Source organism: Mchenga conophoros, linkage group LG17, assembly GCF_057382185.1.
Source record: "Mchenga conophoros isolate Kocher_MC1m ecotype Shallow Benthic linkage group LG17, M_conophoros_male_GT1.1, whole genome shotgun sequence".
In the NCBI taxonomy this organism is placed as follows: domain Eukaryota; kingdom Metazoa; phylum Chordata; class Actinopteri; order Cichliformes; family Cichlidae; genus Mchenga; species Mchenga conophoros.
In genome coordinates, this window is record NC_140542.1 from 30,824,344 (window position 1) to 30,848,520 (window position 24,177).

At 41.2% G+C, this 24,177-nt stretch overlaps 1 protein-coding gene across 8 annotated transcripts in view; it reads left to right on the forward strand.

Annotated features, from left to right (window-relative positions):
- Positions 1–17,099: 17,099 nt before the first annotated feature.
- LOC146555709 (ninjurin-2-like) overlaps positions 17,100–24,177 on the forward strand; it is a 37,111-nt gene continuing 30,033 nt past the window's right edge. For 5 of the 8 annotated variants that reach the window (XM_085252537.1, XM_085252532.1, XM_085252533.1 and 2 more), the window contains exon 1: positions 17,100–17,378. In XM_085252537.1, coding sequence (XP_085108663.1) covers positions 17,283–17,378 — 96 coding nt within the window. In that variant the 5' untranslated portion in view covers positions 17,100–17,282. The remainder of the gene's footprint in view (positions 17,379–24,177) is intronic. The other 3 variants (XM_085252536.1, XM_085252534.1, XM_085252535.1) reach the window with 3 other exon arrangements.

Sequence of the window (24,177 nt, forward strand, 5' to 3'; positions counted from 1 at the left end):
GTTTCTATGTGTTACAGTGCACGCTGTTAAAAACCATCTTACTCTGGCCCTGAAACTCACCCACTCAGCACATGCAGAAGCAAGCAAAAGAAGAAGCTGGAGACCAAAGCTGAACCAAGAATATGTAAAGAGGAAATATGCAAAGGAGGGCTGCTGACATGGCAGTGCAAGTACATCAGTTACTGGTGGGTGAATCTTCATGCGATTTGAATGTATCTATATGTAAAACATAGTGCACAATAAACACAGTATGGGTTCTTGTGTCACGTGTTTGGTGATGTCAGAAAAAATCTGACCTTCCAAGCAAGTTCCAGCAGGCTGGGGAATTTGTCGAAACTTGGCTCAGGTAGTCAAAATAAGCCTGTATGTGTATCTTTCACTTAAATAAACACCAGGGTACATCTTCTTGGCAACCTGTCTTTGTCACTGCTGCATCTCTTGCATGGTAGATACACCAATTTTTATATACTCTTGCATTTTATGTTCCTCTTTAACTGTTGCATCATATATTACCGTAATTTGATCAATGTGTGAGGCCTGTGACCAATCAGATGCTGGTTGGCTGCTATGATTACTAACTAATGCTTCTCTGCACTTAAAAAAGAAAAGCTAGCATTTGACTAATTTCTTGCTATTCTAACTTTGCCTTCTGTGGGTGTGGAAACACTTAGACTTATTTAAACGACTAATTTCTGCATTTTGAGTGCACTGATCAAGGACTGGAGCAGAATTAACATAGGAAGAGAATAGCATGGTTAATGCTTTTAAGGTCCTTTCTTTCTTTCTTTTTCTGTTTTGCATCGAAACATTAGCTTACCCTAAACTTATTTGAATTACAGCTTCCAACGAAAGTGTGTGGGTGCTTCTGAGTGTCAAAGGATGTGCTTTAAAAGCTCTCATTTTGCAACACTGAACCTGTCACTTCCCTTCTCAGTTATACTGCATGCAGCTCGCACTTTCTTTCTCTCTTTCTTTCTGAGTGCCTTTATGTGTGTGTGTGTGTGTGTGTAGCTTTTAAAGAAAGCCTTGCACTGAGAAGGAAAAAAAAGGCTCAATGTCTGGATCTACTGTGCAATGTAGGCTAATGTTTGAGATAATTAACTAATTTAGTGGCGTGTACTTGCAGTCAAATGGAATTGAGGACTGAATAATTGTGCAATACATTTTATTACCAGGTAGTGACACTAAAGAGTCCAGTCTGTTATTGCCAAAGTTTGATTGCACTTTCACTCCATTCCATACATCTCCACACAGACTTGTTAGAAACCCATTACTCTGCTATATATATATATATATATATATATATATATATATATATATATATATATATATATATATATATATATATATATACACATAAGAGCCTTCATCAGGAACTCAATGGGGATGTGGCGTACAACACTAGAGGCCAACTCCAAGCCCATAGCACAAGTCACCATCAAGTGCGGGATCTACCAAGGAGATGCTCTGTCCCCACTGCTGTTCTGCATAGGCCTGAACCCCCTCAGTGAGATCATTAACAAGGCTGGCTACGGATACCGACTACGGAACGGAGCAGTTGTCAGCCACCTCCTGTACATGGATGACATCAAGCTGTATGCCAAGAGTGAACGAGACATCGATTCACTGATCCACACTACCAGGCTATACAGCAATGACACTGGAATGTCGTTCGGACTGGAGAAGTGTAGTCGGATGGTAACAAAGAGAGGGAAGGTAGTCAGAACTGAGGGGATTGAACTACCAGAAGGCAACATTGCAGACATAGAGGACAGTTACAAGTACTTGGGGATCCCGCAGGCAAATGGGAACCATGAAGAGGCCGCTAGAAAGGCTGCAACCACCAAGTACCTGCAGAGGGTCAGGCAAGTCCTGAGGAGTCAGCTGAATGGTAAGAACAAGATCCGGGCCATCAACACGTACGCCCTGCCCGTGATCAGGTACCCTGCTGGGGTAATAGGCTGGCCAAAGGAGGAGATAGAAGCCACTGACATAAAGACAAGAAAGCTCCTTACCATGCATGGAGGGTTTCACCCCAAGTCCAGCACCCTGAGGCTGTACGCTAAGCGGAAGGAAGGGGGCCGGGGACTGGTGAGTGTCAGCACCACAGTCCAGGATGAGACAAGGAACATCCAAGAATACATTGGGAAGATGGCCCCAACTGACCGAGTGCTCAGTGAATACCTCAGGCAGCAGAAACCCAAGAAAGAGGAGGGAGACGAGGAACCATCATGGAAGGACAGGCCCCTGCACGGTATGTACCACCGGCAGATAGAGGAGGTGGCTGATATCCAGAAATCCTACCAGTGGCTGGACAAAGCTGGACTGAAAGACAGCACAGAGGCACTAATCATGGCAGCACAAGAACAAGCTCTGAGCACAAGATCCATAGAGGCTGGGGTCTATCACACCAGGCAAGACCCCAGGTGCAGGCTGTGTAAAGATGCCCCAGAGACAATCCAGCACATAACAGCAGGGTGCAAGATGCTAGCAGGCAAGGCATACATGGAACGCCATAACCAAGTGGCCGGCATAGTGTACAGGAACATCTGTGCCGAGTATAACCTGGAAGTCCCGAGGTCAAAATGGGAGAAGCCCCCAAGGGTGGTGGAGAATGACCGAGCTAAGATCCTGTGGGACTTCCAGATACAGACGGACAAAATGGTGGTGGCTAACCAACCGGACATAGTGGTGGTAGACAAACAGAAGAAGACGGCCGTAGTGATCGATGTAGCGGTTCCGAATGACAGCAATATCAGGAAGAAGGAACACGAGAAGCTGGAGAAATACCAAGGGCTCAGAGAAGAGCTCGAGAGGATGTGGAGGGTGAAGGTAACGGTGGTCCCCGTGGTAATCGGAGCACTAGGTGCGGTGACTCCCAAGCTAGGCGAGTGGCTCCAGCAGATCCCGGGAACAACATCGGAGATCTCTGTCCAGAAGAGCGCAGTCCTGGGAACAGCTAAGATACTGCGCAGGACCCTCAAGCTCCCAGGCCTCTGGTAGAGGACCCGAGCTTGAAGGATAAACCGCCCGCAGGGGCGTGCTGGGTGTTTTTTTTTATATGATTACCTCTCATTTAGCTCTCCTTTTTTCTAATTTGCAGTTAAGAAAAAAACCCTACCATGTCATATTTAACCTGCTCATGTGCCCGCAAATGAGCACCTTTTAATAGATGGCTGTGTGACAAATGACATCCAGTCACAATAATCCTCTGTATCTTTTTGCTTCCTGGTACCTCTTGGGTGTTAAATCTAAGCATTTACAAATACTTCATAGCTGAAAGGTTTCAATCGTAGAATTTGCTGGGATATTATTTAATGAAATCCAACTGCAAAATGCAGCTGAGAGAAGCCAGGACTCATAGCATGTGTGTGCTTGTTCACACCACTGTGTGCTCACATGTGCTGTAGTCTGCAGTCTGCCCTAAAGCCACATTGTAAAAATAACAGTGGCCATAAATGCCAAAGTGTTTTCATGAAATAAACTGTAAAGCCAATAACACAGGCTAAACCTTTCAGCTTTTTCCACTTACTAGGTTTGCTAAAGAGACAGCTCAAGGTTCAACTGTATCCTGTCAGAATAAATATAAAACGAGAGTGCAGAAGCTGTAAATGGGAGATGAACTGTGCCAGGGGCTCAACAACTGGCTGGACCAGACATGCAAGTGTTCATCAGAAAAGCAGTGTCACTGGATTAAAAAGGAGCGCGTAGCAGGTGAAATGTTTTACATATTACCATTTTTAAGATTTGTAACAACAAAGCAATGAGTGGGTGCACCATTTTTAATTATCTGCAGCTTTGTTTTAAAATTTAATTTCCTGTTTCAAAGGGAAAGTTAACTGAAGCCACATGAAAATCAGATTTCACTTTCGGAGTGTGTGTTTTTGTGCAAATAGATGTCTGCAAAATGTGTCCACTTCCACTTTACGCTTCAAGTAGGGGTAATTTTAGACACAAGAAGAGGCATTATCAGCAATTCTACAATAGGAATATCAAAGCATTTGCTTTTCTAAATTGTTGAGGACCTTTTATTCATATGAGCATGTGATTCATTTTGTATGCAGTCTGCGAGACGGTCTCCCACATTCAGTGCTTTGCCAACCTCTTTTATCAAAGCCCCCTTGCTGTGTGTGAGTCATTCAAATTTACAGCACCTTTGGAAACATCTAGTCATCATTGGAAGAAGAGTCTGCATCTTATAATAGAGTATAATAGATGCTGCGGGAAACCAGGCCAGAGACACACTTAAATGAGTAACAATCAATTGTTGACCCATTTTTCTTTATAACTTTTCTAAAGCTGTCAAGCCTTGTCAGTGCTTTAACGTTCTGCTTGAATAGCAAAATAGTTGTGAAGGTAAAAGTAATAAAGAACAGAGCCGAATTTTATAAAAGGCTGACTGCACTCATAAACTATATTTAAACAGCTGTCATTAGAAGTGGAGGGTTATACTTTTAAGTTGCTGACAAGACCACAGCCAAGATTTTCAGTTAATAGATTAATGTATGTTAAACAAACAGGATGTTGAGGTTTTGCAGAGATGTGACCACTAACCATGTGAAGTTAACTTGTTAACATTTTGGACCTGTATTGATAATGGTGACAACGTTGGATCAAGTTAATAAGGCCCAGTCACACAAGCCTAGAGACAAATATACAGGCATTTGGCAACCTCCAGTTATGAGGTTTGGCAGGATGGGCTTTAGATTCTGTTTTTCTTTTTTTTGTGTGTTAACGTATCTGCTTTTAGCCTCAGGTGGAGTTACTGGATTGGCACTGTGCCTGTGAGTGGAAGTCTTCCCCCCCGGCTGTTCTCCCCCCACTTGTCTCCTACTGTTTAATCAAGCTGGGTATTTCCAGGCAGATGGGTGCCACAGTTCTCTGCCAGATCATCCTCGCTAACACTCAGGGCTCCAAAGTTTTCAGTAGTTTCTTGTGCTTACCCCTGTTTAACCTCCTTGCGATTACTTTGGTTCCAAGCAGACAGCCACAGAAACCTGTAATTTGCATGTATGACGTCAACTAGTCTATAAACTCTCACCAGCTACTCTCCGAGCAATTGCAAGACTGTAGAAAGTGAGGGACAAAACGTAATGTCTGTAGTTCTGAGGCACAATTTTCACTTTGATGGTGAAGGTTCTCTATTTCCAATTTGCGATGCACTTTTTCAAATTCTACTGCCGTTTGGAGAGTAGTTGGCAAGTGTTTGCAGACATTACAGGCAATTTGCCAGTGACCAGAGCAATCACAAGCAGGTTTTTTGCTGCAGCGCCCTCTTTGCAACTCATTTTACCTAGTAACAGTTAGCAACCTTCAGGAACCACTCACCACTCATTGTCTAATTGTTAGGTGATATTTATAGCTCAAAAAACATCATTCAAGCTTTCCATAGGTTTTAGGCAACATGATTGATATGTTTTTTTCATTACTTATACTTTCTTTAGCAGCAGAAAAACAAAAACAAACTTTAAACAGAGCAATTAGCCAAGACTATAAGTCGAACATTAAGCTGAAGTGACTGTAAAACAACTAATCACTCCCTAATAAAGAGTCTCCTCAGCTTATCCAATTTAACACCAGTTAGTGAACGCAGAAGAGGTTTAACAGTGTAGTTCCCACTCACTCTGACCTCTTTAACCCTTTAAAGCCGGTGGTGTTGTCTGCGCAGAAACATTGGGTAGGATGTTTTCTCAGGTAGGAGGGATTCCCAGAACACCGGAACCACGTAAGGTAGCGCAATAATATTTTTTGCATATAAAACCAGAGGAGTTGTACTTACATCTTATGCCATCAGCTTGTCCTAAGTCACAGTTTCCTTCCACATATAGCTTTGCAAAAATTGCATAAAAAGCGCTTGCAGGAATAAAAATATAATATTCCAGAAACACGCTTTGCCGATCCGATCAGCTGTTTGTAACACTTCCTAGTTGGAATAGATGTCAGCGCGAACTATCGCATGTCTGCCAGTACCTGCCTGAAACCGGAAGTGACGTCATTTTCGCGGAAAATGTAGTTTTTTACTTGTAGGCCGCATAAGCCTTTACTGGTGTTTTTAAAAGTCATGTTTGACATTATGCTTTTCTGAATAGTTTCTGGGATGCTTAGAACTCAAATTGCACTGCTTTAAATAGTTTATTTTGATGCACATGCTGTTTTCTTTGCAAATTTGCATTCTAGGATTGTTTTTAGTTTTTTCTGCAGTATATAAAAATTGGTGTATCTCAAAAATAAAAATATGAAGACACTCAAAATAAATTTCCTGTTGTTGTAAACAATTTTGTGCAACTTTTTTGTATTTAAAGTTTTGAGGGATAAAGCTCTTAAATTTCTCTAAGTAGAAATATATGTAAAAGACAAAACAAAAACAATTTTCAATTTTTTTGTAGTTTATTGCACTTTTTTGCAATTTATGTAGTTACTATGGACTTAATGCATACATATTATTAAAATTTGGGCTATAACAGATGTATTGATGTATAGCAACTTGAAATGCTCCCAAAAATGGCACTACAGCATGTAAAAATATAAAGTAAGCTCTGGCGGGCTTGGTTCTATGGTAGGTCTTAAAGGGTTAACTACTATAGGTCGAAGCATTGTTTTGTTCATTAATGCCAAAAACTTGTCACAGACCAAGCTTTAAAAACTCAGATGCACTATATGTATGTATGTATACTATATGCTTGTTTCATACAGAGATTAGTGTGCTTGTATGTGTATGAAAAGACTCAAGTAAAAATGGCAAACTACAACAAATGTCCTGAGCAGGTGGAAGATGAAAGTGTGCACCTGCTCATCTGTCAGTGAAAACAAACTAGCGCTTTGATCTGTTACACCGTCATCCCACAGTTCCCCGCTGCATCGGATGTGTATGTTTGTCTGCTAATGCGGGCATTACAGTGTGAGTTTTGTTCGGCCCAGCGATGCTTATGGTATCAGATCAAGTAACATGTTTAGATGTACAAATTCGCCTTATTAACTTTGAAATTGTGAAGAGTTTTATCCTTCCAGCCAGAGAGTGTGCGTATTATGGGTATTGTGGGGAAATTGTACTATTGGGTATCTGCATAATAAATCATAAATCAATGTAAAGGTTAAGACATTTAAGTTTAAGTAAAAGCTAGTGAAGCAGTATTTATGCTTTGGAGCACGTCATGGAATGTAAGTGGCTGTAATGGCTCCCGATGTGATGGAAACATGACTGTGTGCGCGCGTGTGTGTGTGCACGCATGCGCATTACTGCAGTGAAAACCTTTGGAGCATAAAGGCCCTTTTATCAGTGCTTGGATGAGAGACTGGTACTGTCTGCTTAGTGTGCATGTGTGTGTATGACAGCAATGTACAAAGCGAGAGGTCAGTACTGCCTGGTACTCAGCTGCTGAAGCCCTATCTTTGTGTGTGTGTGTGTGTGTGTGTGTGTGTGTGTGTGTGTGTGTGTGTGTGTGTGTGTGTGTGTGTGTGAGAGAGAGAGAGAGAGAGCGCGCGCGAGAGAGAGAAAGAGACAGACAGAGAGAGAAAAAGAGATGGGATGAGAGCATGAACAAATGACTAATGGCACAAAAACAATGCATAATGACAAAGTGTCACATCACAGCTGATTTTAGGTTTTTTGGAGTTTGAATCAAGTCTTAGGTCATTTAAGACAAGCCCAAGATAAGCTTCAAATGAGGTCTCAAGCATTGTCTCAATTAACTGTTTGCTGTGAGTGGAAGCAAACAGCCTGCTTTGTTATTGTTGCATTGTCTTTCACAGTTTCCATGCCCACATGGCTCACTTGCAGGCTCCTTGATTCCAGATAAGATTAAACAAAAGCAGCTTCCTGTGTCTTGCTGAGACTTGCCAACTAAAATGTCAGCTGTTGCTGACAAATTTTATGCACTGTAGCTTGCTGGAGATGAGCTTATATTAGCAATATACATTGGTTAATAAATTGCTAAAGTGTTTATAAGTACTGAGGTTAAAACCGATGTCGTATAAGGTGCTTGCCGTTGACATTACGTTGAGCCCACTTGTCTTTGTGCTCCTTTTTTGCGCAGGAGCACTTAGATGCATGAACAGAAGGAGCATTGCAAACCCCGAGTCAAAGATACATCCCATAATGCACCGGGACACATATTCAGTGTTGAATGTTTGGGGTCTTTCAACATCATGTAACCTCACTCAGCCAAGCCAGCCAGGGTTGATCAAGTCCTGGCTTGTGTTCCAGCAGCACTGGCCCACAGACCATTCCCCCTGATTCAAAGCCATCTGGAAGCCCTCCATGGCAGACTCGATTGCTTTCCTTTTTGTAGCCCTTGAGATCCCAAGTAGCTCATAGACCTTGCACAGAGGCTTACAAGAAAAGCCTCTGCACACCACTTCGATAGGCTCACACCATGCCTTCCAGATTCTCCTTCAATACAGGGAGAAGCCTCCTGTTATTAGTGGGCTGATACCCCTTAAACCACAGCCAGTCACTGGCATCACATCATAATTGGACAATCCCTATGTGGTTGAGATTTCACAGTATCCATAGTAGTCTGCAGTGAACATTTCTTGAGAATAAACAAAATATTATTTCAATTTTGCATTAGTATTGTTAACTATTAATTATCTATTAGTAAATGTTCAGATAAGATGTCCCATGCTTTTTTAGAGGGCACAATACCACCTGGACCCAAACCCAGACTTAAACCTTTAGTTTGTGGATCCCTGCTTTGAAGACTTTAGATTACATTTTAGCCATCTTGGGTTTTTTTGGAGGAAGAGACATGCCTACTTGGAAGACAGTGAAGTGTTAAATTATCAGTTAATATCAGTAAACTTGGTGAGAAAGGGCATCAATATGGATGCATTAGTGGTGAGGAACATTCAAATAAAATAGTGGAGTTTCACTCTCAAAAGTACAAAGTACAGAAGGACTGTTAGTGCAGTTAACTACACAGCATGCCGTAATGTTTGACCGATAGTTGCATGCTTCTCGAGGCACCAGCACTATAACCACAGTCAGGAGGTACAGTTCAATGATTTGAATTACCTTAAGTCATGCTCAGATGCCAGCATGATGATGAAAACCAATTCTTTCAAACTCCTTGCACCAGAAGTAATGAGGCATTTTTCTGTTGTTTATGTATGGCCTGTAAACTCATATCTTCTTGTAATTTTGTATCACATGTGCATTGCCTTTTTTTCTAATGGTTTGAACTATTTTTCCACCTAGCTTGAGTTAGTCAAATCAATCTCTCCCTAGGGTAACTTTGGTGTAGTTCAACTTTTTCCAGCTGGGTACATAGAGGTGTATTCAAAGTAGCCTCCCCAACACTGCTAAGACTGTAGATGGCATTAGTTGCCTCCATACATGTGTGTGTCCTCGTTCACGTACACAGGACGTCCCAAACAAGGACACTTTCATAGAAAAATTGCTTCAGAATGCTAAGTTTGCACCATGCTGCCATTTTAACATATTTACTTATGTTTTTCCTGCATTGCCTTAACCAAGATCTTGCAGGATAATTTTAGAAAGTGCACACTGCTTCTTTTTGTTTACAGCTTGCATATAAAAAGAAAGTCGGTAGTGCTCTCTAAAATGCCTCCCATTGCATTCCCAGTAAAGGGCTCACAGAAACAATTCATACCTTAACTCCTCATTATGAGTGTCATGCCTGCAGCTCTAAGTAGATTTAAAACACCACATGGTCCTTCAAGGGTTTCTGAGGGCGAACACTATTCACCCTGGTCCATGTGGTGTGTGTATCACTTTTACCTTGACAAGTAACATGACTCATTTTTCATCCAATTTAAATGGTTGCGTGCAAATCACAACAGAAATCTGCTTGGATGCTATAAATAAAATACATTCCATTAAAAGTATTCCAGTTCCGGGCACTGAAGTCTTTTAGCTCCCATTCAGTGTTTTGCACGGTATTGTAAGTGATTCACAACAAGTCAAGTCGAGTCAAGTCAGTCTTATCTATCTAATCCACTATCACATATCGCATTTGCCTTAAGGTGGTTTAGAATGTGTACAAAATTCAGCCCTCTTTTGTAATTCTATTATGAATTTGGAAAGGGAAGTAAATACCTCTAAAATACTCTGGGGAGGAGCACAGATCCCACTTTAAGTAAAGAAAGCAACACCTTCATACAGCATTGTTTACAGTCAAGCTAAACTGCTACATGAAGAGCTAAAGCAGCACAAAGCTCTGGGATTACTGAAGCAAAATGAAACACATGAGCTTAAGCGCTAACTGCTCTTTAGTTCCCATTTGCACATTCAGTAGTTAAAAACCTCCTTGTTGAAGGTTTGAACTCAAGAAGCTTCTCCATAAAGTGCCATTTTATCTTTACAGTGAAACACTATTTTTGAGAGGGATTACACATTTAGCTGCTGGTCAAAAACCCACTGTAGGTCTCTATAAACCATGGCAGTAAGTAAAGATTTTAGCCCATAAGTGGAACTATTTTGTCTCCACAGCAGGTATTATTTTAAGCAAGAACTGGGTTAAAGTCAGCGTGCTCTCTAGCTGGCACAGTCCAAAGACTCTCTGTTTCTAGGAACCGAAGAATGAAAAGGTTTGGCTGAGTAATGAGATGTCTCGTGTAAACAGTGGTTTCTAGGAACGATTACGGAATTTTAAAAAAACTTGTGGGCACAACAGTTGGCTTTTAACCTCTCATTTACGGATTAACTTGGAATCTATTACTTAAATGGGCCAACAAACTTCACATAAGTCAAGTAGCCCATTTCAGGCTGTTAAATAATTACTATTCATCTCCAAATCCCTTAAAGACGACAGATGTTTAATTCTGGAAAACCACAGAAGCAAAAATAATTCCTCGGACAGTGTCAGCTGAGATTAGTACAGTTCCTGGAAGCTGAAAGCAGCAAACTAAAAAAGAAGTGAAAGGGAAGATATTTCTGCTTTTAACCGCACTGACACATATCTAAAATTTGAGAGGAAAAGCTCTGTAGCAAAGATATATTGCATAATAATTCTAGTAAGCTGCTTATCTTTAATGCTGACACAACCATTCAGTGGTTGTATTGTCCTTTTATTTTAATTAAATGTCATCTGATTTATCTCTGGTGTTAGTTTCAGTTTCAAGCATGTTAGTGTGGCGACTGCTCCTAAAGGACATCTTTGTTTACAACGTCAGGCTATTTTTCGTTTCATGATGTGCCAAATGTTTGCAGTTGGTGAAAGGTCAGGACTGCAGACAGTCACTTTCTCCTATGAAGCCATGCTGCTGTAACAGATGCAGTTACATTAGCATTATCTTGCTGAAATATGCAAGGTTTTCCCTAAAAAGGAGAGCCTGGATGGGAGTGTATGTTGCTCTAAAACCTGTATCTGCCTTTCAGCACTCATTTTGCCTTTCCAGTGTAAGATGCTAATTCCATATGGTTTTGAACTGAAGGCAGGTCTCTCTCATCTTTAGTTTTGAAGAGCGTTCCAATTTGCCTCAGTTGATTTTATTGAGCTTTGGCCCACAGACATTTCTGGATGATGTTCATGTACGGCCTCCTCTGTGCATGATAGCGCTTTGTAGATGGCGCGATAAACTGTGTTGACATACAGTGATTACTCAAAGTGCTGTGATTTTGATCAAAGAATCATCCCTGTTTTCGATGTAGTGCTACCTGAGGACTGAAGATCACGACTATGCAATATATATTTTTTGCCTTTGAGCACAGAGATTTGGCCACATTATTTTGATGATATTAGGTACTGTAGATGCTGTGTTCAAACTCTTTTCATTATTTTACACTTAAAAATGTTCATCTTGTTCCACAAATTACAGAAAGGTTTTTGCAGTCTTGTGAACTAACTTCTATCTTTACTTCTGAGAAACCTGGATGCGTTTTTATATCCAATCATGTTAATAACCTGTAACCAATTAATCTAATTAGTTCAAAAGGTAGGCAGCACGGTGGCACGGTGGTTAGCACTGTTGCCGCACAGCAAGAAGGTCCTGAGTTCAATTCCAACATCAGGCCGGGGTCTTTCTGTGTGGAGTTTGCATGTTCTCCCCGTGTTTGCGTGGGTTCTCTCCGGGTACTCTGGCTTCCTCCCACCGTCCAAAGACATGCAGCTTGTGGGGATAGGTTAATTGGATAATCCAAATTGTCACTAGGTATGAATGTGAGTGCGAATGGTTGTCTGTCCCTGTGTGTTGGCCCTGCGACAGACTGGCGACCTGTCCAGGGTGTACCCCGCCTCTCGCCCTATGACAGCTGGGATAGGCTCCAGCGCCCCCCGCGACCCTGAAAAGGACAAGCGGAAGCGAATGGATGGATAGTTCAAAAGGTTCCTACAGCTCTTTCTTTTTAGTAGCACTTACTTACCAACCTTTTATTGTCTGGTCTCAACCTTTTTTTTAGATCTGTTGTTCAAAATGATTGAAAATTTTCCATGAAACAGTAAAATATCTCAGTTTTTTTGTATTGCTACATTGTTTCTGAATTTGCTGTGTGCTATGTTCTCTCACTTCACACAATGAAACTCTTCCCTTCTGAGATTTTTGAGGATTTGTGTTTAGAGCAGTTTATTTAGTTATTTTTGACCTTGAATGTTAATGTCTTTAAAAAAAGAGAGAAGAAAACACTTGCTTTGTTGAGTTAAATACGTATGAGTGAGAAAGAAAGAGAAGTAAAATAACAACAGATCATAAGTTTGTGCCGTTGCTGTATTTGTTTATGGAGGGTTATTTTTGGTGCCTTTTTCAGTTCCTGTATTTCTCAGTCAAGCTCTAACAGAGGCCATTAAATTATGTACTATAATAAACCTGTTTTTTTACATTATAAAAGTTTTGTTGTTCTAGTCCTAAATGGTCGCCAGCTAGTGTATCTTTGGATCTGAACAGATACTAATGGGTAACATATCGAGAGTAATCTGTAAGCCAGCTGGGCTGAATTTAAAGTCAGAATTTTTCAGTGTAAGTTTTTCTTGACTAGAGTTTAAAATGGGCTGGGACTGTCACATTTTGAATGATTCTTTTATTTACAGTATGTTTTAGGTACTATATAGATGGATTTAGATTTAGCACAGATTAGAAAGCTGGCCTGTTTATTTGTTGGATATTTATCTGGCAACAATATTTTAATATGTCTGGGCTATTGGATGGAGTCACACCTAAATTTACACAAAAGTCTTTAATATTTAAATGATCATAAAAATTGTAGCTGCCTGTAAAAAACAACAACCCCAAAACAAATTCTAACCAATAAAAAGTGTCAGGCTGGAGAATGATTAACAGAGAGCTAAGACGTAAGTTGCACCTTTGGGTGATAATCTTTTTAGGGTTGTCATTAGACTTGTCATTTGTTGTAACATAAAGCTGCTTTTAAAGCTTCACAGTTAACCAACAAAAAAAAATCACTGTCAATGTCAATAAATGACTCATTTGTATTCATTTAAATGAATAAAAATGCGATTTTAAGTCAACTACAGTCAATCACCTGTTAGCTAACATAGCAGCTAGCTGGCTAAACTTAGCTTATTTTTTGCTAACATTGTCACCAGCAAGGTATTACCTCATGTCACATAATTATTAACTATGTGGAGTTTGTAATGTAATTTTTGTTGTATTTCTTTACTGACGTCACTAATTAGTAGACTCACTTTATCATTTTGTCAAGTCATTATAAGTCATTGTTTATGTTTCTTACTTTAAGTGTTGTAGGTGGGGAGAGGAGGTGAATTATGTAAAGGGACTCTGATGTTATGTGGTAAAATAGGCTGAATGGAAATCAATACACAGGCTGTTAGAGGCAACCAAAACAGTTGTGGAAAGCCTAATATTTCTTAAGTGGTATGAAAAATGTTACAAAGTTAACCTTGAGAGTAGCAAAGCATTTCACTCATCAATAGTAGTCTGCAGCCAAGCAGATAGTTTTGGTATAACGTGTCCAGTTTTTGAGATAGCTGCATGTTGAAATTATATGGCCTGTGTCCTGTTACGTTTCGGTGTGTCAGTGTTTTGTTTTTGCGTGACTGTTATGTATTTCCTGCTTTACTTTGAAAGTCTGTGTTATTTTAGTGTGTTCAGTTTACGTTTTCCCTGTCTCGTCAGTTCTAATTTGCCCCAGCTGTGTTTCCCTCCTGTGGTCCATTCCCTGATTGCTCCTTCTATGTATTTAAGCCTTGTGTTTCAGTATGTCATGGTCGCGATCTCCCCCGTGTTGTAAATAGTTTGGTGTGTTTGTTGTAAATAAATAGTCTGCTGTAAATAGTTGTGAATGGGTTTGTTAATATTTTCGTTTGAGACACCTTCGTTTTGGGATTTTTGGTGGAGAGCTTTAGTTTTTTTCTCGTGTGTTTTGCCTTATTTTTATTTTCCTGCGTTGCACCCCGGTTGCCTAGGCCGGGGTGTAACATATGGGGGCTCGTCCAATCGCTGGAGGGTCCGAGGGAGGTCCACTCCAGCCTTCGTCGTCTGCTGGAGGGTCAGGGGGACCGCTCCAGCCTCCCTCGGTTTCATCTGCCTCCGCTGGAGGGTCCGTGGGACCGCTTCGGTCTTCGTTTGCCTTCGCTGGGGGGGTCCGAGGGACCGCCCCAGCCTTCGTCGTCTGCTGGAGGGTCCGTGGGACCGCTCCAGCCTTCATCAGCCTTCGTCCGTCTTCGCTGGAGGGTCCGTTGGAGGGGCCGCTTCAGCCTTCGTCCGCCTTCGCTGGAGGGTCCGAGGCACCGCTCCAGCCTTCGTCGTCTGCTGGAGGGTCAGTGGGACCGCTCCAGCCTTCATCAGCCTTCGTCCGTCTTCGCTGGAGGGTCCGTTGGAGGGACCGCTTCAGCCTTCGTCCGCCTTCGCTGGAGGGTCCGAGGCACCGCTCCGGCCTTCGTCTGCCTTTGCTGGAGGGTCCGAGGCACCGCTTCAGTCTTCGTTTGTCTTCGCTGGAGGGTCCGAGGCACCGCTCCAGCCTTCGTCTGCCTTCGCTGGAGGGTCCGTGGGACCGCTCCAGCCTCCACCAGCCTTCATCCGGTTTTGATCAAACATTTCACTTGGGGTTACATGTTTGATTTTTGGGTAGGGGGAAATGTTACGTTTCGGTGTGTCAGTGTTTTGTTTTTGCGTGACTGTTATGTATTTCCTGCTTTACTTTGAAAGTCTGTGTTATTTTAGTGTGTTCAGTTTACGTTTTCCCTGTCTCGTCAGTTCTAATTTGCCCCAGCTGTGTTTCCCTCCTGTGGTCCATTCCCTGATTGCTCCTTCTATGTATTTAAGCCTTGTGTTTCAGTATGTCATGGTCGCGATCTCCCCCGTGTTGTAAATAGTTTGGTGTGTTTGTTGTAAATAAATAGTCTGCTGTAAATAGTTGTGAATGGGTTTGTTAATATTTTCGTTTGAGACACCTTCGTTTTGGGATTTTTGGTGGAGAGCTTTAGTTTTTTTCTCGTGTGTTTTGCCTTATTTTTATTTTCCTGCGTTGCACCCCGGTTGCCTAGGCCGGGGTGTAACAGTCCACATAATATACACTCAACAAAAATATAAACGCAACACCTTTGTTACTGCTCCCATTCCCCATGGGATGGACGTAGAGACCTAAAATTCATTCCAGATACACAATATAACCATCCCTCCCAAACAGTGGTCACAAATCAGTCCAAATGTGTGGTAGTGGGCACATCTGCTATATTGAGATAATCCATCCCACCTCACAGGTGTGCCACATCAGGATGCTGATCTGACATCATGAGTAGTGCACAGGTGTACCTCAGACTGCCCACAACAAAAGGCCACCCTGGAATGTGCAGTTTTATCTCACAGCAAAATGCCACAGATGCAACAAGCAATGAGGGAGCGTGCAATTGGCATGCTGACAGCAGGAATGTCAACCAGATCTGTCGCCCGTGCATTGAATGTTCATTTCTCAACCATAAGCCGTCTCCACAGGCGTTCCAGAGAATATGGCAGCACATCCAACCGGCCTCACAACCGCAGACCTCGTGTAACCACACCAGCCCAGGACCTCCACATCCAGCAGGTTCACCTCCAAGATCGTCTGAGACCAGCCACCCAGACAGCTGCTGGAACAATTGGTTTGCACAACCAAACAATTTCTGCACAAACTGTCAGAAACCGTCTCAGGGACACTCAACTGCGTGCCCGTCGTCCTCATCGGGGTCTTGACCTGACTCCAGCTCGTCGCCGTAACAGACTTGTGTGGGCAAATGCTCACATTCGATGGCATCTGGCACGTTGGAGAGGTGTGCGCTTCACGGATGAATCATGGTTCACATTGTTCAGGGCAGATGGCAGCTGAGAATGTCCCAGTTCTTGCATGGCCAGCATACTCACCGGACATGTCACCCATTGAGCATGTTCGGGATGTGCTTGACCGGCGTATACGACAGCGTGTACCAGTTCCCACGAATATCCAACAACCTCGCACAGCCATTGAAGTGGAGTGGACCAACATTCCACAGGCCACAATTGACAATCTGATAGACTCCATGCGACGATGTGTTGCACTGCATGAGGCAAATGGTGGTCACACCAGATACTGACCGGTTCTGGGTCCCCAGACCCCCAATAGCGCAAAAAACTGCACATTCCAGGGTGGCCTTTTGTTGTGGGCAGTCTGAGTACACCTGTGCACTACTCATGATGTCAGATCAGCATCCTGATGTGGCACACCTGTGAGGTGGGATGGATTATCTCAATATAGCAGATGTGCCCACTACCACACATTTGGACTGATTTGTGACCACTGTTTGGGAGGGATGGTTATATTGTGTATCTGGAATGAATTTTAGGTCTCTACGTCCATCCCATGGGGAATGGGAGCAGTAACAAAGGTGTTGCGTTTATATTTTTGTTGAGTGTAGTATGGAGCATAGTTTCACAGAGCCTGGGCTCCTTGAATTTAAAAAGCTGCAAACTCCCAACAATGAAGCCTCAGTGCTTTACTGGGAGCACACCTGACCTCAGTTAATTTGACAGAAATACAGCAATGCGTTTGTTGTGCAAACAGGCACAAATAGACACACAAAATATGTATTTGTTTTCGAGCCTTTTAGAATTTTTTAATAGATTAAAGGAGAGAATACTGGCAAAAAAAAAAAGACAGTGGGAAACTGAAAGAGTGCAAAGCGAGAGTCAGGCACAGGGAGAGAGACCAGGGTAGGCTGAATAAGCTGTTTGTTTGTCCCTCTGTTGTCCACCCTGGGCTTGCCTTGTGCCTGGCGTCCAGGGTGATTTCCCTTCACAACGACCACTGCCGCTCTTGCATTAGTATTTTCACTGCTGTGAGAGTAGCATTCAAGGGTGTACTGTGTTTAGTTGCTTGCTCCTCAACGGGCCTCATTATGCAGGGAATGGGAAAGACCGAGAGAGGAGAGCAGGGCCGAGACATCGACCTGACATCGCTGAGATCCACCATGCCAGCCAGCGGGCCCCTTCAGGTTAGTATACTTAAAAAGGCAGAAAAACTTATAAATAACTATAGATGAATTGCTTATTTTATTAAGCAAAAGCATTGCCTTCCTATCTGCCTTCCTTTTATTTCACCCTCTTCCTTAGTTCCTATTTCCCTCACTCTTTAATCTGACTTTTTTCTTAGTCCTGAGAGTTTGTTACTCTGAATCATTGCTTCTATCTTGGCTTTACCACAAAGCTGTGGTATGTTCTGCCTGTGTGAGAGCTGAGGATCAAAAGGCTGCCCTGTGGTTCTCTTGGTTAGGTTAAGTGCCTGTACTCGATCCCAAGACTAAGACACAACTACAGCATCCATCAAATATCAATTAGGGCCTGGGTGCAAAGGTTAATAATACCTTTTAAAGTAGCTGTGGGTCAAAGAAACAGGTATGCACGAATATAGAGATAGAAAAGGGGTCGTAGTATAATTGGAGTTTTTAGAGGTTGCATTTATTTTTTGATATTCCCATACTTTACACACGAATTTAAGCTACATTTAGTTTATTCACAAATATTTTGGATTTTATTCAAAAAGATTGAAGCTTCTTTTTTCAAATAATCATCTGCCTCAATTTCACAGAAGTTATAGATATTTACATAACTGTTCCTGGTGTCTTCTGCTGGTCTGTAATAGAGGTAACAGGGTTCCTCCACATCAACCAGCAGAGCTATCAGTTACTGGCACAGTATTTTTAGCTACACAGTCTCCAGTGAACAAAGTGGGATTACTTAAGACAAGCTGTGTGTGTTTGTGTGCGTGAGTGTGTGTGAGACAGTGATAGATGTGGAAGACAGGGTATTCGCTCAGTTCATCAGCATATGTAAATGTCCATATTACATATAAATTTATTGTATATACATCATTTTGGTATGTAAATGATGTGTGTAAAATTCTCAATGAGATAAGCAGAATTCTGGATCTTAAATAAAGTGCTGTTTGCTTCTTTTTGTACATACATTTTTGGAAATGCATGCTTTTTCAACGCAGACAGTAAATGTCCTTTTCGGTGACCCCCTACTGTTATCACATTAGCGACAACTTTATTCTATCTCATAGGTTATCTGCCCGCTAACCACATCCAAATGTAGCATGAATGCTTGTACTGTTTATTCATAAAACTGAGATTCATAACACACTCTTTGACTTTTCACCAGTTCTGTTTTGATAAGTCGTAATCTGATAACAGTTAAACAGAGAACAATGTTACAGTTTATTGAAATGGTATTCAGCATATCTGTAGCACGGGTATGAATATGAATGAATGTGAATATATTAGCAGCAACTAATAAGACAGGAAGGCTTGAAGAGAGAGAAGAAAAAGACTTGTTTGGATAAGCTGAGAACCTGCACAGTACCATTTGGCCACGTTCTGCCACTATAGTGACTCCAGTGATAATAACATCACTTTAATGTATATCTGCAGATGTCAAGTCCTCCCCGGAACTATTCATTTGAACCATAGTGGCATAATTATATGATGACAGACACAAGGAGGGAAATGTGGGATCTTCAGTAAAGCAGAAACAAGTTTACCAAAGCATGCGTGCACATGAATGCGTGTTTAAGGAAGCGTGTGTTTAAGAACTCACTCTTTCAGCACAATATGCATCCCGTATGTTATGCCAGCTCAAACTTGTGGTCTGTGTGTATATGACTAATGCTAATGCCTTTATTCATGTCATATGTATTTGTTGTGTTGTGCCAACAGCCAGTTTAAAATCAAAACACTTGCATCAAGGTACTTTATACTTTACAGTATTCTAGTAAATACCCCAACAATCAGATTAAATTTTCTGTGCAAGCACTTTGTGACTGTGGGAAAGAAAAGCTCTCTTTTAACAGGGGAAAATAACCAGCGAAACCAGGCTCAGCGAGTTGCAGTCATCAGCAGCGACAAGAGCAAAAAATTGCATCATTGAATTGAATAATGAAAAATGTTGGCAAATAAGGGTTGTCAGATATACACACAGTGCTTTTAGTGTTTACGGAGCAAACATCTGACCATCATCTGAATTTGTCTCAAGACACACTCAGAATATCTTTGTCATGTGATTAAAAAAATAGCTATAAATTGAGCTTGATATAGGCAGTAGGTGGTCATCCATGTAGTCACCTGTCCAGGCTTTACCTCACCTCCTGCTCAGTGTCATCTAGAATAATAATAATGTATACTTTATTGATCCCCGTGGGGAAATTACTTGTTTTTCTCTGCATTTGACCCATTCACTCAGTGAAGCAGTGGGCAGCCACTAAGCAAGCGCCCGGGGAGCAGTGAGTAGGGACGGTACCTTGCTCAGGGTAGCCGTTCAGTGGATTCGAACCCCCGACCTTCCAATCATGGAGAAACCACTCTACCTACTGACCTATCCCTGCTCCTAGAATAGGCTCCAGGCCTCCATAATGTTATCCACAATAAGGTAGTAGAGCTGAGGAATTGCTGGGATCTTTTTGGTTGAGATTTAGATTCATATATGCTACTGTGGAATAAAACAGGACTGTTGATACAGAATTATTACCCAGAAGGATTTCTTGGTCTTTGAGTTCATGACATCGTCACAATATCCTGATATAATGCAGTAGCATAGCTTCAGAGTGAGAGCTTCCCCAAAGAGAAGCATATTATTTTCTGAAATTAGATCTATGAGGCTTTCATTCAGTGTCTCTGTGAGCCTGTCATGATGAATCTATTTCCATGGTGTGAAAGCTTTACACCTCTAAGTCACTCTCTATGTATAGAGCACAGCAAGAGGGTGTGGAGCGCCAATACAGAATTAGGAGGAATCACACGGCCTCTCCAAGCTTGGCACTCATGTTTCAAAGAAAGAGAATGACCACACTGTTCGAGGAGGATGGTCACAGTATGTTTAGTGATTAGAAAAAACCCTCTTATTTTTAGTGTTTGATTGTGAACAAGCTCTTAAGATTACTTGGAGAAATCAATAAAGTGAAAATAACCTTAAAGCAGACATTAAAGACTAGAATTTGGTGTAAACACTTAAAATGTTGCTGTTCTTCCAACACCATGGATCTCCTTGGTTACCAACATTGCTAAATTATACACTTATAGATTAAACCTTCCATGCTTTTTCAAGGATTTCTAGCTTATTCAGTGGTGACATTCAGCTTTCATAGTGTTTTTACAGACATAGAAATGGCATCAATATCTTAGTGTGAGGACATAATGCAAAAAGTGAAAATTGAAACACAGGCATAAGAATTATTTCAGAGAAGTGTAAAATCATGTGAGCAAGCCTGAGCTGGCCATCAACTGACTTTGGTAGATGTCAGGAAAGAAAGGTCACTTCAGAGCAAGTCTTGCACGCCAATCACAGAAAATAGTAGTAATATACATATTAGTTTACCAAAGATTAAATATAATAAGGGAGGTCTGCATGTGTCTTATATAGTACTATGAAAAATTCTTGAGTCACCCTAGTAGGTGCGACAGTTTATTAAAACGTGCAAACGTACATAAAATACATTATCTAAGGCAAAAACAGGTTTTACAACTAGCTTGAAAGTCAATATTTGGTATGATCACCTTTATTCTTCAACTCAGCCTTGCCTCTTCTAGGCAAGCCTCCTTTGATTTCTTGAAGTAGTCTTCAGAAGTGATTCTCCAGACTTCTTGAACATCTTTCAAAGGTCTTTTTTGGACGTTGGCTTCCTTTTGTTCCATTCTCTGCCGAGATGATCTGACACTGCTTACACAATGTCGAGGTCCAGGCTCAACATTATTCACATGGCTGATAGGATTCCCTTGTGTGTTCTTCTGTCCAGGTGCGACTTTACTGCCCTGGCAGTGTGCTTGGGGTCATTATCATGCTGAAAAAGGAACATCCTGCCAATCAGACACTTTCAGATACTTTCCATGATATTGCGTGGTGAATCGAATTCTGACCATATTCTTCTGCATTCAGTCCAGGTTTTGTAACTTGGCATACCTCAGCTTTTTCTCCCTGTTTTTTTTCCTTAAGAATGGCCTCTTGGCAACCACCCTTCTACTGAGACCTTTTCTGAGGCTGTGGTGAACAGTAGATGAATCATCTGAAGGGTCAGATGCATCTCTCAAGTCCTGTGTCAGGTCTTTGCTGGATTTTCCCCCCCTATTTCTTAAGGACATGACTTTCAGATACGGTTCATCTGCTGTAGATTTTTTTTTTAGGCCTGTCACCTCTTCTTTTGTCCTCCACTTGACTAGTTTGCTTAAGTCCTAGACAATAACTCTTTGGGAAAACTCCTTGTTGACTCATAAATACTGTTTTACACCTATCAGACTGTGTTATCTTGAGATTTTTAGATTCAACTAAAGAAAAAAAATTGTGACAGGCTATTAACAAAGTTCCTGAAGATAAAGTTCTTTGTTAGATAAGTTGCTTCATTAGGTTGTCTGTTACACTGGTTTAGTAAACACAAAATCATTCATCTGATAATGATCAGGTCCAAGAACTGGACTGAAAATGCGTGGAAAAGCAGCAAATATATATATAAAAAAGATGAGAGCTATTGCTCAAGACCACATTAAAAATTCCAGGAAAGTCTCGCTTCTTCAAAACAAAATATGCAGAGTGTACATTACTGTAGTGTCTATATAACAAGGACTATATCACAAAACTTTGTTTTTGATGCATGTTTATGCTTTGTCTTTCTTGTTTCTTGAGCTATGCATCACATCAGTTCAATTTTATTTATATAGTGCCAAATCACAGCAATAACTTATTGGGGAGATCTACATTTATTTGCACAAGTGTCTTCCTTATGGGCTCAAAAAGCAAGAACCCATCATAGTTGGGTTAAAGCTAGGTTAAATACTACGAGTACACAGTTGATTAGAAATGTAAATCAGTATAATGGCCTCTAAAGTTATGGAAACACAAGTCTGTGTGCATGTCTGTGATTGTGCGTGTAACCACCTCTTGGCCCCTACATGGCAAATGTTACATTCTGAGTGTAGGTGTGAAGTATGAGAGTGCATGCATGTCTCTGTAATTCTAGGAACCGTCATCTGACGCCCGGCCGAGCCTCATCTTTAACTGAAATGGAATGACTGTTGTTGTTTAATGACTCGTGTTGTGTAATATGTGTAACCAAACTGTGGGTCACATTCTTTTCCATTGTATATGTGTGCAAGTAGAAAGAGTTGTATAATTTACCAGATATGTACAATAGAGTGTGAGTAGCTTGTAATTACATGGTACAGCACAGAATATGTGACAACTTTGTCCAAAGCGACTTGTTTTTAAAAAGCTTATTACATGGTGCATCAGCAACGATTTGTCAATTGCAATAGGGTAGATAACAGATAGAAGATAACAGATTAGGAAATTTTTTTAGCAAGATAATTTTTATAAACCACATTTTTTGAAGTTTAAATGGCATTGTCATAGATGAAGGTTAATCTATAAATGAACTATACCACCAGTTTCAGAGATGACACGCAATCATTGTTTTTGTCGTCATAACCTTGAATATCCAGGCCTCTCTTATCTCTTGCTACTTATTATCAGAGACCTTTTCTGGGAGACATAAAAAAATCTAAATTTAGTTATAAAACTGTAGAATTAAATGTGAACGTGAAAGCGTTTGTTAATCACAGACATCTAACCAAAAACCCAATTTAAAAACTCTCTTTAAAATAAGGGAACTAGAGGTGAAAAATTCTAATGTCTGGGTTCAAACATGGCCGTTTTGGTAGTTTGCTGGTTTGGGTGTCAGACTATGCAATGCTCAGAACATTTTTAAAATAAGATCTCAGATTTTACAGATCTTACTTAGCATGATAATTGTTAAAGTTCATGACCAAACAATTAGAAAAAACTGAACAAGTATGGCTTGTTTTAAAGGGTTACCAGGGGAATGCCTCTCCTCTCTTAAAAAGACAGGACTTTGCGAAGCTGCATCTGAGCAAATCACAAGACCTCAGTTACAGTATTCTTGGCCATAATGCACAGCATTACAAACACAGCATATCAGCAGAAACAACTCTTACCACCTGTCAGCATGGTGTGATGATTTGAGGGGTGATGATAGCCACAGGACCTGGGCTCCTTGCAGTCATTGAGTCAACCATGTGAGGACATTTGTTCAGCTGCTAAAGCAGTCAAATGATATCCTACAATAACAGGGAAAAATAACTCATTGTTTATTTACTTTACCAGAACAAGATCAAACCCAGTACAAAAAGAGACTCCTGTAGAAGCCAATGGTTTATTCAGTTTTTTCATGCAGGACCATTTCCAAAATTGCTTCTGTTACAAGGATATATTCCTTCTCCAAGGTCAAGGAAAAAATGTGCGGCTAAGCAGAGCTTCCGGTGCTGTTTGTCTATCTGTCAGCACGATTGTGCAACAACTATTAAGCCAAATTTTTATTAAATTTGGCAGTAATGGAACTTGGACAAAGAGAGAACTAATTAAATTCTGATGCAGATCTAGATTGCATTTTTTATGTTCTTCTGTGTGGAGTTTGTATGTTCTCCCAGTGCTTGTGTGGGTTCTCTCTGGGTACTCCTGCTTCCCACAGTCCAAAGGCATTCTTGTTAACTGGTTATTCTAAATTAGCTGCAGGCGTGAATGTGGATGTGAATTGTTGTTGACGTGTCCAGGGTTATCCCTCTTCTTAAAATATGACAGCTGGGAAAGACTCCAGCCGCTCCCCCTCCTGCATGGACCAGAATTGGAGAAGTGGTTAAGAAGATGGATGGATGGATGGATGGATGGATGGATGGATTGACCTTGATAGAAGATATGAAGAAATGCAACAGACCAATTTTATATTTCACTGTA